At 41.8% G+C, this 17,418-nt stretch overlaps 1 protein-coding gene across 1 annotated transcript in view; it reads left to right on the top strand.

The window, feature by feature from the left end:
- The window catches only part of SRD5A2 (steroid 5 alpha-reductase 2), a 32,083-nt gene extending 18,303 nt beyond the window's left edge, over positions 1 to 13,780 (top strand). Inside the window, exons 2-5 of the mRNA XM_054062071.1 lie at positions 8,597 to 8,760; positions 10,621 to 10,722; positions 11,738 to 11,888; positions 12,469 to 13,780. Coding sequence (XP_053918046.1) covers positions 8,597 to 8,760; positions 10,621 to 10,722; positions 11,738 to 11,888; positions 12,469 to 12,535 — 484 coding nt within the window. The 3' untranslated portion in view covers positions 12,536 to 13,780. The remainder of the gene's footprint in view (positions 1 to 8,596; positions 8,761 to 10,620; positions 10,723 to 11,737; positions 11,889 to 12,468) is intronic.
- The last annotated feature ends 3,638 nt before the right edge of the window (positions 13,781 to 17,418 follow it).

Raw genomic sequence — 17,418 nt, 5'->3', positions numbered from 1 at the left:
TATCCCTTGATATAATTTATCAATCAGTTTTGCAGTCACTTTAAAATAGCATTCTCTAAACCACAAAACCCCACGTTACTTACAGGACTGACATGTGAGACGGTGCACAAAATCTCACTAAGGTCAAGACACGGAACACTTTCTCCTGCTACCTTCCCTCTCCTATAGTATATGAAATTTTTGTCAGTTACTTCACTCAACAGACCTATTTTAAGAAAACAGGATTAACTAAGTTAAATATAGAAATGAGTCCTGCCTCCTACTGTTGTAGATATATAGCACTTCCAGTCAAGGGGGCTGTGAACAAGCACTAGTGTTTAGTTTTTTAGACAAAGGTCTATCATGCCGTACATCCCAAACTACAGGATCCGGCTGTGTAGTGTCTGCAGACAAAATATGTGTCTGTATGGGATGGTACTGATTCCAAGAGGGATCTGTAAGGAGGACAGATTGCCTTTGCTCTATTAGCTTCACTTTACCTTCTTTGGCTATAAGAGAGCAAAACATTTTAAAAACAACCCCCTGTTTTCCCAATGAGTTTGCTTAGTTTAGCAGGTGATGGTGGGAAAGATAGCAGCTGTTTGTAGGCTCTTGCTTCATTCACCCTTGGCTATGAGCATTTGATCAAATTTTCCCAATATTTAGTTCAGCTCTCATTCAGACCCCCTTTCCACATTATTAAGAAAAAGGAAGAAATAAGTTGTCAGCTAATACCAAATATAAATACAGTAATATTTCATAATAAGCTGTATTTAAAATGTACTTGGTGTTTGAAGACCAAAATGGAAATATTTGAGTAACAAATATACCAATATAAATGTATACTGGGTGTAACTTGCTGATGGATTGTGACTTACTTATGCAGGTTGTTACTGCATTAAACCTGACAATTCTATTCTTGGTTTCCCTTTAGAAAATGTGTTAATAACTGAAGTATTGGAGTTTGTTCCTATATCTGCTAAAGCCAGTAGGAAACATCAATGCTTTTCCTGATTCAAAGCCTTTTTTACCAGCGACAAGGAAGAAGGATGCTTTGTTGGTTCTAACTGAATGCTGGTAGTCACTGGGAGATACTAGATTTTTCCAGTGACAGTCTCAGAAATAATGTAAGAACAAGAAGAGTAAGGAAGTAATTTACAAACAAACTTGTGAAAAACTTTTGAAACCTGCCTGCTTTTGTAGCTAATTTAGAAGAGCATTTTTTTTTGCCCTGGAATCAAGCCTACACAGTTCTTCTTTACTAATTAAAACCAAATACTCAGTCTTAGGTTCTGTTCCTTTTGTTTTCCTTCCTTTTTATTTCTCAATCTGTTATATTTTATTAAGTATAGCACTCTAATAATTACTGTATGCAATATAAAGAAGACTCAGTTTCATCTCTAAACTGACTACAATTTGTAACAACCAATGAGGCACTACTTCCTAGTGCTAGATGCTCAGAATGACCAACTTTGGGTGTTTATAGTGTTGGTACTGAGCGTTACATAGCTCAGATTCCTTAAAAGGAATTTTTGACCCCTTATCTGGGGTCAAATGTATAATTTTTTTTTAGCAATGATTTACAGTAATATAGAAGCAGCATTTTATTTTTAGCCATTTGCATTGGATACACAGGGATTTGCAAATATTTCTGGGGTTTTTTTTCCTACACTCATCCTTGTCCTCATCCTTTGTTATAGTTGTTCCCTTTGCATCCAGTAAGGACTGAATATTCTCCCTGGTTCTCCTTTTACTATTAATGTATTTATAGAAAGAATTTTTATTACCTTTCACAGACTTCGCCAATCTGAGCTCTAGTTGGGCTTTAGCCCACCTGATTTTTCCTCTGCATGATCAAACTTCCTCCCTGTAGTCCACTCAAGACGCCTGTCCCTTCTTCCAGAGTTCATAGACATTCCTCTTCTTTTTGATGTCCACCCATATCTCCCTGCTCAACCAGGCTGTTTTTTTTCCCTGTCAGCTCCTTCTCCGGCACACGGGGAGAGCTTACTCCTGTGCTGCCAGGATTTCCTTCTTGAAGAGTACCCAGCCTTCTTGGGCTCCCTTGCCCTTAAGGACTGTCTTCCATGGGTCTTTATCAACCAGCCTTCTGAACAGTCCAAAATCTGCCCTGTGGAAGTTTAATGTGGCCGTTCTGCTAACCCCCCTTCTCACTTCACCTCAAACTGAGAATTCTACCATCTCATGATCACTTTGCCCCAGGCGTCCTCCAACCATCACATCCCCCACAAGAAGCTGATGGTATTCTGTTGCCCAGGGCAGCTGCTGCCTTTTGCCTCTCTTAAATGAAATACGATTTATCCCCTGAAATATGGGAATCAATGTACATTCCAAACCTTTAGACTTTTCTTCCTATTTATTAAATGACCTGCCTGTGTCTGTAACCTGTGGTTATCACCCTTCTTCTCCCAGCCCCACCGAGCTCTTTATTTCAATGTTATTTCTATATTACATTTAACAGGCATTTATTTTCATTGTATTCAAACTTACTTCCTTTCAGTATAATGAAAACTCCTTGTCACAGCTATTTAGCTCTCCCAAACAGATTATTTTCTAATATTGTGTGTTGTTTTTTATCTCTGATAGGTTTGTTCTAATTAATCTCCGGTCCAAATTCAGCACCCCAGTGGTTCAGTATGGAAGTCTCTTCCATGCCTCTTCTTATTTTGCCACTAAATCCTTCTGCATTTCTGCTGCCTTTGATTCATATCAGCACTGCCCAAGCTTTCTGGTCTCTATTGCCCTTCTTCTCAAGAAGTCCTCAAACCCAAGCATGGTGCCATCTGTCCTGGGGGTTTCTCAGTCCTTCTCCCATCCCTTGATCAGATGTGTGCCTGCATCTCTTGCACAGAAAAGATGAGTCTGCTTCTGTTACTAATAGACCACAAAGAAAGAGTGTCCCTACGAACAGGCTTCAGGTGGTATGAATTTAATAAGTGGGCCACAAACAGCCCAAGGATTGTAAATTGAACACAGTTTTTCAGACAGAATTCTCAGAAATGATCCTGACATGACAGATTTACTATTGTTTTATACAGGTGAACTGTAAGCTTTTCAGTAATTTGTATATCTTTCTTCTTCCTTAATTTATAGTAATCAAAAGTTTGTCCGAAGGTCATTGGAGGAACATGGATGTAGGGTGTTTTGCATGTGGCTTAGAAAGGAAAGCTAGTTCCAACTTTGTGTTAATCATGACTAGTTCTTTAAGTCTGCATGACTAAAATAAAAAGGGAGTTCTTTTTCCCATCACAGACACCAGACAATGATTTAAAATGAATTTTCAAGCTGGGCTGTGGACCAGCAAGATATTACAGTTATCTGATGGTTTCACATAGTCCCAGTGATGCAGGAATAGGGCATGAAGCAGCCTCCTGCCCTGGTGAGGATGATGTGCCCTGCAGCTGTCAGTCACTCAGCAGTACACACAGCCACTGGACACCCTCTGTGCTGCCAGGCTCCAGAGGCAGCTGCAGCTAGGCATCAGCTCCAGAAAAAAAAAGCTCAGGTCCTGAACTTACAGCCTTCCTTATATCAGGAGATGAGACAAAACAGCAATACTGCAGTCAAGAGATCTGCCATCTGTCCCGTACCTGCAGCAGATATTGCCATAGACTTAATGGCCAGTCTGACATTGCTGCCTGCCAGCATTGCTGGGGTGTGTGACAGCTCAGATTTTGTTCCTGAGGCTATGCCAGACCATGTCTCGCTGCGCACGCCTTCTTAGCAAAAGGGACAAGGTCCACTCTGTGCAGTATAAGAGGCAGTTAATAACCTACTTTCTCTTCTTGTTTAATTATTCCTGGCTTGCTAATCTTTTTGGGGTACTGCAGAGTCAGTAAGAGTAAGCGTGGAAGGGCAAAACATATCAAGGTAGGATGCTTGAGGAGAGGAATATGAGGGATGAGAAGGCTCTGCAGACATTTTGCTAAGGAAGGGTTAAAATGCCTTATTTGACTTTTGAAAGTACTTTGGGGTATTTTATTTTACTTCCCAATAGCAAGTTTGATGGCTGTTTGGACTGAAATTTTAATGGTTTAATTTCTTTAAACCCAGTCTAGGATAGCTGAAAAATTTGGAATTGGGCACAGGAAAACTAGGTACCAGATTGTGCCCTGGTGTTGACTATATATGGAGAACAGATTTGACAGTCTTCTCTTATACGTATTCAATGAGGATAAGTGTAACACAACTCAAGAATAGTAAAAGTTAAAAATTACCTCATAGTGTAATCCACGAATAACCTACAGGATTTGGCTAAAAAAGAGGAATTATATGCAGATTTTAGCACAGACTCTTCAACAGCAGATTTCTTTGGGACATGTCATTTGACATCCATAAGTCTTCAGAATAATTAGAGGTTTTGAGCAGGACACCACAGATACCCAAGGTAGAAGTCCATCATTTTTGTGAACATCTTGAGCCTTCATCCAAGTGGTCAGGTATGCAAGGGTGTCAGCAGCTCCCTAGCAATGTGATTCCCGTGACAACCCAGGGCAAAGACTCCTGTGCTGTCATTGTTGGTGCAAATAAAACTGGCTTGAGGTAGTGTAATCTCCCCAGGTTTGGACACCAATCTTTTCAATCTGTGCACAACTCAGAAGGAAACTCTCCTGTTTCATAGTAGGGAAGTCTTTTCAGGTCTGAATAGTTAGTGTAAAACAAATCACATAGTTTTGATTATCACCTGGGATACATGTATTTGTACAAACTAAGAAAACTAAAAACACACACCTAAGAAGAGAGCTGTAGTAAACAGTCTGGAGTGGGAGGCCTTTGGTCAAGAAGGTACCAATAAAGTGGTGAAAACTGCAGACAGCACCTCAGCAAAAAGTTTTCAAGGAGTGAGAGAAGGACTGTGATGTGCTCTCGATGTAGCAGGTTGTCTCTCCCCTGCAGGAGGGGCATGACTTACCCACCTGTGTGACTCCTGTGACAACTGTGCCCATAACCACTGCTCAGCGGAGCGTTTTCCAATGCATGGCTCTATCCAGACATGGAGTCAGCACAGTGTGAGCGAGAACTGTGAGGCTCTTGAAGGCATCGCACTCACAAGGGCCTGGTTTTTCGCCTCACTTGAACCACCAGCCCTCCTCCCCTTCTATGTGTCTGGATGGGACAAGCAAGGAACCAGAGCATGTGGAACATTGGAATGTGTGGAAATGGTTCTCAGGCACCATTCAGGGTGTTGGTTCATCCTCACCAGGGATGCAGGGCAGGCCGTGCCCCCCATCCTGCAAGGAGAGAAGAAAAATCTTTTCAGAGACTCAGAGCAGCCCTGGTCAGGAGAAGCCCATAACTCTCTCCTGGAGGCTGACAGGGATCACAGAGGGTGGGCCAGGGCATTCAGACAGCGCTCCAGCATGGGTATGGATTATAGCCAGCACCTGTCTTCAAACGGAAAGGCACCACATCATCCCTCATCACCTTTACAATATCTGTGATCCCTAGCCTCTAGTTCATCTCAGGTATACCCAGGAGAGGGCTAGATGGGCAGATGCAGCAGTAGGCTGGTGGCCCGCAGGGTAGGAGGGAGCCAGGGTCCCCTCCATTCTTAGCTGCCAACCCTGAGCCCTTGACCCAGTTGCCCAAGGTATAAAGCACCTCATGAGCACTGGAAACACCTCAAATTTCCAGACTGGAAAACTTGAGCTGCTACTGTCTGATCTACTGCATCCGGCCCTTGGAGAACAGAAGAAACACCAGCAGCATAAACATTTCCAATTAACAAACTGTTGGAGGAGGAGAGCCCACTCTTAGTGGATTAAGATAACATATGTGAAAATTTCCACCCTCTGTGGAAAGAAGAACAAACGTATAATTTCCCCCCATTCAGGTGAGGGTCTCTGGAGTTTTAAGGGAGCTGGACTAAAGCTGGACTTTAAGATGAAATTTGATACAATGACAAATGATTTTCTCTTCAAAACCTGTTCTTCTGGAAAATGAATGATGGGGAAGACGATGAATAATTTATTACTCACTCATTTAAAAAGAAGCTGTTGGCAATGGTTTAGTTAGATGCAGTGCCTTTGGCCAGTAAAGATAATAAGGGAATAAAGGATTAGTCATCAATAGTGCACTGAAAGAAAAAGGTCAAATTTGTCATTGGCCTAAATCCAAAAGGTCAGTTTTTGTTCTGTTATTCTAAAATGGTGGCCTTTAGTACCCCTTTGATTTTCACACTGCAAAATAATTCCAGTTGAGATGCACACTATTCCATGGAACAATTAAACCTATTAAATGTCTCTGCTTTATCAATGTAGTTTTTTCAAAACCCATCAGGAACAGTTTGTGCACCCTCAAGTAGCTGTGCAGTACAAGCTAACAAATGCTGTATTGAAACAAAGACTTAGGGCGTTGTTCAGATACCTAGAACTGAATCTGGCCTCTGGATTTACAGACACAAGGAGATTTCCTTGGCGAAGTTGCTCTGCAACAAAGATTCTTGGATGAAATCCTGACTCGGATTTTCAAAACTCATATGAGGCAGGATTTCAGCAATGCCAGGATTTCAGTCCCTCAACAACAAAAGTTGATGCCTTCTGGCTCCCCTGTGACTGTACTTCTACTTCGCATGCACATTCTTCCTGTCCTGCATCCACCATATCCAGGGTAGACAGCTCTATGGCTGGTTTTTGCCCTCCTGTTACTGCAGGATAAGTCATCTTTTGGGGCCTATAACCTTTATCCTGCAACAGCAACATCAAGAAGCACCATGGCAACAATCAACTTTGCTCGGAGCTGAGAAATGCCAGGTCATGCTGGAAACTTCTGTTTGCATCAGCTGTAAAAATTAAGAGACTCTCAAACATAACTGGTTTTGACAAAGGATAAAGCAGTGCAAGTCCCACTCCAATCTGCTATATAAATTTCCCTCCACTTTGTGTGGTTTGATATCGTGCTCTCTTCTATAAAATCTGCTTTCTCTGAGCTTCCATTTGCAAGTTTCTCACATCTTCTAATAGCTGTTAAGGTCCAATTTGTCACTATTACTTCAACAGGGAAGTGAGAGTGCTAAAGCTGGCCTCATGTACTCATCACTCCAGCATCCCATTCCCGAAGGGCAAAACCAATGCTTATTGGTAATGTTGCTCCAAAGAGCATTCCCTTCCATACTGCAAAAAATATGACGAATGTGATGATATTGTATGAAAAAATACTCTCCCTGCCTTCCAGGTTTCACTATATTTAGAAATATTTAGCACTTCTACACCACAATTGTTTTGATTGCTGGAAATGTGTCTTATCTTGCTTTGGAAAGCAGTGACTATATTAACATGTTGGTGCTTGTACCCTGCTTACTCATCTTCGGATGTGTTCAGTATGATTTAATCTAGATTTATGATGTTATGACATTTTATGTCTCATCTTACTTAAGTTGATATTGGCAACCAGGAACATGGATTACTTATTAACAGTGCTTATATATCGGTATGATGAGCACTATCCAAAGGCCAAGAAGGCAAAAGGAAGAAATTGAGAGGGTAGATTTTAACCATAAATAAAACCTAATTGGCCAGGTAAGAAAATGCCTAACAAGTATGAATATAGTTTCTCAATTTCACTCTCCCTAAGACAATATGGATTATCCAAAATGACAAGAGGGATACAACTACCAGAACTAAAGATATGTGAAAATGAGAACTACAAGCACTATTTTTTGACTCCTACAAATGTCAATGCTAGTGTTAGCACAGCTTTTGTCTAAGGAAGACCTAGTTTCTGGAACTGCATGGAAATTTTGATGATTAGCTTATTAAACTTAGATTTTTAGCTCTTCTTGTTTTAAAGAAAAGTTTGAAAGTGTGGAGGAGAGGCAGGAATCCTCCTTCAGGCAGCCAACAATATTGCTCTGCCTCTGCGTCAAAGTGCTTGAGCAAAGCAAGGCACAGCTGCTGTATGTCAGAGATGAGCAGAGGCCTCTAAACAGAGCAGGAGAGACTGGGAAAGGGGATTACACCTCAAGCTATACACTGCAGGGAGTGAGAGATCTGAGGGGTTTCTACACTGCATTCAACTCCATCTGCCACTATGGACTAAAGATGTCAGGATTGGTCCTCGTAGTGGGGTCAGAAAAGTCTTCTCCACAACAAAGCTCCTTCACGGTGCTTGTGGCCCAGCAATGCTTATTTGGTAACCAATACTACAATGGGTACTGCCCTGCAATGCTTTGGTTTGAACATCAGAGTACCTCTGTTCATCCACAGCATCCTTGGCTTGGCTCTCTGCAGCATTACAGCAAAGGGCAGCCAAGGTCTTAAAATGAAAATTATGATTGTGGGCACGAGTTCCCCATTTTACCAACAAGGGAGAAGGAAATTGGGAGAAATTCCTGAGGTGGCAATGACTCTGGATGAGATTTCTAACTTCTCATCATTATGTTCACTCCTGAAGGATCATAAAAATGTGGGTATCTGCAGTATTTCATGTTCTCATTAGTTACTGATCTTATTTTGTTACAGTTGCTTTCCTTTATTTTATCTTTATTGACTTTTTTATATTTTGTGTTTTGTTGAAGTTTTCTGTCCTATAGTAGAGAAACTGCAAATACAATGTTATCGTGAGTAATGTGCTGACTTTGTTTTCTTATCTACCTTAGGACATTTATTTATCCCTTCTTCACTAGAGGCAGACCTTTCCCACTGCAATTGCTTTTCTTTGGCATGTTATTCTGTATCTATAATGGCTTCCTCCAGGGGTACTACCTGATTTACTGCGCTGAATATCCAAACAATTGGTGCACCGACATCAGATTTACATCAGGTAATTACAGCTGCAAGATTCCCAAGATCTAATCTCCAAGCAATTTGTAACCATTTTGAATTATGCCCTAATCTTCACTGAACATAGGAGTCAAATCAGTTGTGTTGGAAATCAGCATAAAACCTGCCTGCTGCTGTCACAGATAAAACAAATAAATGCAAAGTGACTTTTTTTTCTGGCTAGGCAGCCACCTTTGGAGGCATGCAATGTAACGTGCTAGTCTCAAATCAGCAGCCTTATTTCACAGACGCCACTCTAGAGCCTCCTGCTCCTATGGGCTGCAGAGCTGTAATCTCGGGCCCCAGCTGAGTGGGGATGTGCCCTTGCTTAGACAGAAGTGTCCACCCAGCAATGGGCAAGTGCAAGTGCAAACCACGTCTTTCTCTTCCCTGTCAGTGAGCTTTGCACTTGGTGCAGCTATTCCAACTAGGAGAGAAAAGAAGGGCATAAGTGAGGCTTTAGGCTCTTTTTTTCTCATGTGAGACACCTGGGAAGATTAGAGGTCGTGCACAATCTTGTATGGTTCCTTTACATTCTGTAACTTAATAGCCTAGCAGAATTTCACCCTGTAAAATCCCTGATACAATAACAAAGCAAGAGCAGCTAGGTGGCATTACACAGTTGGTGCTGTGCAGAGGATTTTTTTACACGCGCACATCGAAATGAAGATTAACATCGAGGTCTGAGGAAATGTTTTGCATATGACAAGTACAAAATAACCAAGGGAGTTTCTGTACCTTGCTTCAGACTGTGGATGAAAGTTGTCTTTTCCCACAGCATCGCATTTTAAAAATCCTGGGCGCTGTTTAGTAAGATCTCCCATACACTACATCATATAATTTGCATGATAAATAATATATATATTTACCAGAAAAGAAATGAAATATGCATTAGTAGCATATATTAATATACTTGGAATATTAAATAAATAAACGAAGAGCATATTCTTCCTTTACAGACTCTACCAACTTCCTGTTGCTACTGGAAGTGTTGAGGTTTTATCAGCACTTAGTCTTTTCTTTATACTTCGTAGCACACACCACCTCTGTTTCTTTCCTTGCTTCTCAGTTAATGTCAGAGGTGGCTTTCTCAGTGTCTGATGTGCCGTGAAATGTAGAGCATGTTATCGGTAGTTTCCTCTAGTTTTTCATATAAATGGACTACGGTCAATGAATTATTCTGGCCAGAACTTGTCATCAGGATCCTTTTGAGAGTAACTGCTCCACGCGCATGCCCATAGCACTGTCCAAGCACCCTCACTGTCAGTGGACTGAGCTGTGCTGAGATGTATGTTCCCTTTCTGCCTCTGATGATGTGCTGGATAAGTCTGTGTTCACTGTCCTCCTCTTTCCCCAGCTGTAAAATTGCCTACAGTTCAGTGGTTGCTCTGCAGTTACCTTCACAGCCATAGGAGGCTGCCATTGGCCAGCAGTGGCAGTTCAGTACTTTGTCCCCAAACCTGATGTTCAATAAATGATGACTATGGCCAACTGGGAAGTTCAGCTTTTTCTCACGTCAGCTGAAAGTGCTCTGGTCTCACCAACAAAACAGCGTGCTCAGTATGGTCATTGTTCTGTCAGCACTTGCTCTCCACATGAAGCTATCCAATGCAGGTGACCACAGAGGACTATGATCGCACAATGGACACAGAGATATAGGGTTGTTTGTCATTAGTCATCTATGCTTCTCCTGTTCAGTAGCTGTCTCAGTAGCAGCACGTCTTTTGATATAAAAAAGAATCCACCCACCTCACATTAGGTCTCCTAACTGCCTTCTCCAAAGATAAAACTTACCTAAATCCTTGAGTGCGGATAACTAGGCAGAGCTATTGTTCTAATCCATTTCTTTTCTGTTCCTTAGGCCTCCTCTTATTTCTGCTGGGAATGGGAATCAACATTCACAGTGATCTCCTGCTGCGCCAGCTGAGAAAACCTGGGGAAGTCACTTACAAGATTCCTCAAGGTATATTCTCATCCTTCACCTCGGAGAAACTAAGGCAGCAGGATAGTTAATGTTTTCTGCCTGGATTCACAGCAAAGCGACAGCAATAGCGGAGATGCCAGTATTGAATAGATATTTGATCCAGAAGCCCCTCTGAGCTGCAGGGATTATTGTGAGCTAGCTGCAGACAGTCCTCAAGAAGCAACAAGAATTGTAAAGAATGAGTTGTGAGGAGAGGTTTTAGGAAATGGGGTGGCTAAATTAGAGTAGAATGGATATAGAAAGAGGATTTTAGTCTTGTAAAAGGCAGCTGCAAAGAAGGAAATATTCTTCACCATGCTCAGAAAGAAGTAGTGGATTTCTCACACTGCAAAAGAGACATTAAAATTGTCAGCTTTAGGGGGAAAAATAACACCATGGATGCAAGGTGCAGAACTTCCTTCTTATCTCCTTCAAGGTGGGGCTTGGTGAGGAAGAGTGGCAGTGGGCCAGAGCAGTGAACCAGGAAATGTCTAGCTCTGTGAAGCAATTTGGATGGGGATCCAGGAGCTTCCTTGTTTTGGTGTTGACTCCTTCTGCTGGCTTGTTACAGATATCAATATATCTCCCCCAGGGTTTCTCACCTCCAATACTTATCTGCCTCTTGTAGATGATTAGCTAAGATGCAAAACTGAGATCCAGATTTTGCATTCCCCAAAGGTAGTGGAGTTGCAAAATATTTTTTAGGGCCTAAAGACCATGACTAATGTTAAAAATTTTAATTTAAGTCTAATAGTGGGCTTTCCTAAGTCTTTTTCCAAAGGAAATGATTTTGGAAGTGCTGGAAGCCTCTGGATTAGAATCACTTTTGATTTTTGTGCAAGACTCTCATAAAGGATCCCCCTTTGGCTCCACTGGCTTCAGGGCAGTGGGTTTAGGTTGCTGTTATGGGCTCTGAATAAGAAAGGCAGCATATTCTGCTGCTGACTTTATGAGGAAGAACATTCCATGTGCATTAGATGACTGTAAAAATTATGTATGTTTTCTGTCGATGCAGGGGGACTGTTTACCTATGTTTCTGGAGCCAACTACTTTGGAGAAATTGTGGAATGGTTTGGTTTTGCTATAGCAACCTGGTCCCTACCAGCCTTTGCCTTCGCCTTTTTTACTCTTTGCTGCATTGGGCCACGTGCTTATCACCATCACAGGTATCAAACTGTTTCTTGTCATATGCTGTTGCTTGTTCTTGGAGTGCAGTTTGCAAAATGCCAGGAAGGGGCAGAGAAGCAGGGCCGGGATTCTAGATAAAATTGAAGTTTAATAGTATGTACAAGAAGCGTATAGGCTTATTTATGACTGTGTGAAAGTAAGACAGTCAGCTGGAGCTCCTGTTCAGTCAAGTGGGCCTGATAGTTGTTTAATCTGACATGAGTTACATCACTGCTTCTGCTGTGCTAAAGCCTCTTTTTACTGAGCCTTGTAAATGTGAAGCTTTCCTAAGGATTCCCTTGCAACCTCTGCAGTCCTTTGGAGTAGATATGGTCCCCTGCTCCGAATTCCTGAGGTTTCTACTTAAGTTCTGCTAGAACTTTAACAGTATTATCAGCTTTCACTTAATTAAATAACCTGGTGTAAGTAATTTTGGAGCGCTCTTTTGCAAAGTAACAGAGAGAAGTTATAAAGCAAGGCAGTTTGGAGGAGTTTTAGGGTTCCTCTGCTGAGCTGTATTGATACTGTGGAGTTCCCTTCTATGTATGCAGGTTCACTCTCTTGCATGTTTTCTTTCAGGTACTATCTCAAGACATTTACGGACTATCCAAAATCAAGGAAAGCCTTGATTCCTTTTGTTTTTTAACAATTAACAATTGAAATATGGACTCTGTGTTCTGTTTTTAATAGGGCTTTTTTCAATTCCTAGTTTTAATGTTAGATCTGACTATAATTAACTGTACAAATCATAACCCTGGATTGTAACAGACAGGAAGGTAATTTGGATCTGAAGTTCTTGTTTTTAACTGTGGAGGATATTGCAGACAGTTGTGGGCAAAGGGACTCCCCAAACAAGATGTTTGTTTGTCACTGGAATTCTACCTATGGAAAATGGTTATACAACTGCACTGATATCAGAGAAAATGCATTGGCTAAAAACGGATGCAGAAAAGTAGAAAGCAAGCCCATGACTTCAGAGAAAACCTTCAGCAGCCACTCCAGTTTATATTACCTCTGCAGCTGCCTCTTCCTGCCTCCATGCTGTAGCAAATGCACCATTGTTCTGCCAGCTCATCCATAGGCGTTACCATCCTTTAAACTGGAGTAGGAGTCTCCTTTGTCCGCAAAATAACTCAGCCTTTTATGTTTTGTCTAAAAGCCAGCTTAGGTCGCAGAACCATAATGCATCAACAAGATGTCAGCACAAGGCTGGGAGCATTGTGCCATGGCACAGAGGTGATGCAAAGTGTGCAGAGATGGAAACATCTTAAGTTGGCGTTCACAAGCACAATGTCTCTGTTCCTCCCTTAAGCAATACTCTCCTCACTGTCAGATGATTAATCCTCAGCCATCAGGGCTTTTTTACATGTACTTTGTTAAAGCAATTGCAGCTCCATTAGGATTTTTTTCCCTCTTGCAAATCCAGAGCTCTTTTCAGAAGAAAAATTTGTCCACTCAAAACCCACTAAATTGTTATTAATAAAAAGGCTTGAGATGGTGATGTATGACAAAAATTACAACAAATAAAGAGCTCGGTGTTGAAGAAAATGTTCTCCAACACTGGCAGTACATTTTGTCTGTGGAGAACATTTGCAGATACTCATATCAGGAAATGATAGAGAAATTATTGAATTTTCACAAACACAGAGTGTCCTTTCCTAATTTCAGAATATAGTTAGGAATTTAAAAAAAAATGCCATTAACCCCAATAGGAAGAGATGTCCCTGTAGATACTGATAGTTTTAGTTACCCTTTAGAGCATAAAATCCTGCTAAGATATGCTGAGTAGCTGGAAAGAAAAAGACCGGATTGCACATACTAAACATACTACGTGCTGCTGGAGTAACCTGATTGACTGTACACAATTTTCTCCCAAACACAATAAAATTTATGTAAAACACACAGCTGTGTTAGCCTATAACTTACTGTTTGCAGAAATAAGTTTCTGTGATGTTGCTTACTGAGTGCTGCTCACGCGGGCTTCCTCCTTCTGGGCAAACCTTCCCCTCTTTACTCGTATTATTAATTGTCTTCATTACCATAGAGCAGAGCAGCCAGATGAGGCTGAGTCCCATTGCACTACTCCCTGTACAGCACACAGGGGAGCTGGACTCTGTCGTGTGTAGGCAAAAATAAGGGAGGAATGAATGAAATAAGGAACAAGCAAAATTGTCATGGCATGGGCTGAGAGTTTCACATCAACAATACAAATGTATTTTCCTTTTGTTTCCTTATATAAATCCTCCATGTGGAAACACACTGGGAAGGGGGTTGCTGGGTATGAAGTCTAGGACAGAAAGGCTGGAGGTGACAAGGGCTGGAATCCTTCCCAGGTGGGAGTGAATGACCTCTTCTCCAGGGAGTGGATGCTAAGTGTGAGCCAGCAGCTTCTTCCTGATGAAACCTCTTTGTGTATTTTTTCCCCCAAAGCCTTGCAAGTGAGGAGAGGGCAAATAGCCTGTGCCAATGACCACAGCTGCTATCTCCTCCATCCATTGCTGAGTGTGATGAAGAGGCGAGGACCAAGCTCTGCCTCACCCTTTGGACCAGAAAGGGTTTGTGCAGACTTCTCCATCCCTCCAACATACCCCTTCAGTCAGAATAGCACTGTTGTCTGTATTTATTTCCTCTTGCTTAATACTCGCATCAGATGGACCATTATTATTGCCACTATCTGTCCCGACACTGAACACCTGCTGCAAGGAGCCAGGGATCAGGGTGGGAGAACTAGTGCTGACCCTAAGTGGGGGTTGGCTTGCCTGCAGGCCCAGAGTGCCACAGAGTGCTGGACATCTTGCAGGAGCAACTCCATCCTCTTTGTCACAGCCCTTGGCCATGTTCCATGGAAACAGGCTGCAGGTAGGAAAGGAACATATCTTCATTCTGCCCTACCCCATGGTATTTTTGGAGAGCAAGATGTGTGCTTTTAACCCCTTATAAGCAACAATTGCAGTTAGTACTGATGGAGAGGATTCACAGGCTCTCCCTGCATCGAGTTCCCCCCTAGAGTTGGTGGTTACTGCTCCCCACTGCAGGGACACCAGTCTGTCCTGGGGCAGCACATCTTGGGGCACAATGTTGCTGAGAAATTTCTTTCATCATCCCTTAAATTTACAAGGAAAAATATATTCCCCATGTCTCTGGGGGAAAAACACAGCTGACATTTTCATATCCCTCTGCTCAAGCCTCTGGAGGCTATGTACACATAGGGTTTCAGAGCTGACTGTAAAGTGTTTTGAAAAACAGCACTTTTCTGACTTTCTTTGCAATGTCCTTTTGTTCTGCCAGAAGCTAACAGAAGTGGTAAGCATTTAAAATCAAAACTCATTCCTTTTCTCCCATTTTGCAATACTGATTTTTCTCTTTGGCTTCCTCCCATCATTCACATTTATCTTTTAAGGATATTTATGTTTGGGTGCTGTTTTCCTGCAGAAGGCTTTTCTGAGGACAGCTCTGAGTGTTACTCCTCTTCTAGAAAAAAACTCTTTTATGTGGAGCTGATAACCCAGCCTTCATCCCTGCTGGAAGCCTGCTGGGAAAATTAATCCTTTATCCCCAGGACTCTGGTTAATTTAATTATTTTTGTATTGTTCAAATGCTTTTTTCCAAAGCTGACTTTCCGTAAACATGCATTATACTGCTATGGTAATACACAAATGGCTTAATCGTGTATCTGACAGTTTCTTCTGTGAAACATGCTTTCTGAATCTAAGTGATCAGACAGACCACTTATTGATACCAGATTTTAGATATCTAATCTCCTGTGACAACCAGAAACAGAATTAAATGCTTCACTGGGAGGCAAAGAGGAGAACAATGGCACTTGCCAGCCTTCATTCCCATCTCTATGTGCCACACATACTTCAGCCTTTGCCTGGCTTCAGTCCATGCTTTAGATGAGAGGTCACTCAAGACAATAGAAAACTGGCTCCGGGCAATGTGGGGCATTTGTAGCTATTGTTTTAAAGTACATGTTTTACATAATATATTTATACAACAGGCCAATCTCCCCCAATTTTGCCCCTTGAGTGACTGTCTTTAGGAAAAGCACTCATCTGGGAGCTGCACTCCTGCTCCCATTGCTCTCCTGGAACATGAAGACTGTTATGCTTGGCCAGAAGTTCTGAATATTCTTGCAGAAATACACCGTGTGCCCTGGAACTACAAATACCGAGGAACCCTACCTAGGTAGGTAGAGTGCTCTAATGGCTCAGGCTCAAGAATATCTGTTTTGTACTCTTGGCAGTGACATTGATTGACTGTGCAAGTTACTCACCACTTTGGGGGTTGCTTTCTTTTCTATTGCTTGTCTCTGGAAATGGTCTTGGAAGCCAGGATTTGTTTTCACAGTACTTGGCAAAGCAGTCTCAAACTCATTTGAGGCCTGCAGATACCAATATAACACAAATAAGATAAAGCCTGTTGCATATTCTTGGGAGACATTCTAATATTGCAAAATATTCTAAAGACATATAATATATCCAAATTCACTGAAATGCATCTTAAGAAGGTATTTCTGTGATCTTCACCACAGAAAAAGGCAAATACAAGTCACCTATTGAACCTTAGGATCATTTGCTGACAGCAGAGAGATTGCCTGCTTGTATTTCATAGAATCATAGAATCATAGAAATATAGAATAGTTTGGGTTGGAAGGGACCTTAAAGATCATCTAGTTCCAACCCACCTGCCATGGGCAGGGACACATCCCACTAGATCAGGCTGCTCAAGGCCCCATCCAAACTAGCCTTGGACACTGTATTTGATCCTCTTGTCAAATTAGCAAAGTCTTTCTTAATGCAAATGACTGTAGTGTGTCATTTAAATCCAAGTATAGTCCTGGAAGGCTGATATCCTCTTGTCTGTCACCTCTGGGGTCCTCCTGAACTGGTCTAATTTCTCAGAGAAGGCTTTTCTAGAAATGTCTCCTCTCAAACCCAAACACTGCTGTCTCTGCATGAGTAATGTGATGAAGGAAACACAAATATCTGACACTAATTCAGGTCCTGGGCCCACCAGTTCTTCATGAGTAATGCCATACTCTGTGATTAAAGGATTGGTGGCTACTAAGCCACTCAAGAATATGCCATTGTTCACTACAAACAAAGGTAACAAGTTTGATCTCTGTGGGAACAAAGTCAGGATGCAGACATCAAGAAGTCCCTAATGGTAACACTTGGAAAAGTAAAGGAAGATGATCATGTCTGGTTCTGGTTTATGGTACCACAAGTTACAAGTGCCCTTCCAACACTTTAAGTCTAAAAGGTGAAAGAAAATGACACAGTTTTCAGAAGTTCATTAAGTTAGTTTCTTTGCATATTCAGAAGAGAACAGTCTGACCTCAACTGATGCAATATTTGGGATAATCCCACCGCTATGCCTCTCAACAAGGTGTTGAGTCCTCTCACTCCAGCACAGTCAGTGAAGACATTATCTCCTCCAGGCAATGATTCACAATACCCAAGGTGGAAGCCTACAATGCCACATAGGAGACTGGGATGCTAGAAGTACGTTCCAATGAGCCCATGT

Source organism: Cuculus canorus, chromosome 3, assembly GCF_017976375.1.
Source record: "Cuculus canorus isolate bCucCan1 chromosome 3, bCucCan1.pri, whole genome shotgun sequence".
NCBI classification, from domain to species: Eukaryota; Metazoa; Chordata; class Aves; order Cuculiformes; family Cuculidae; genus Cuculus; species Cuculus canorus.
The sequence above is the reverse complement of the archived record's forward strand: the minus strand, read 5'-3'. Positions and strand labels throughout refer to the sequence as shown.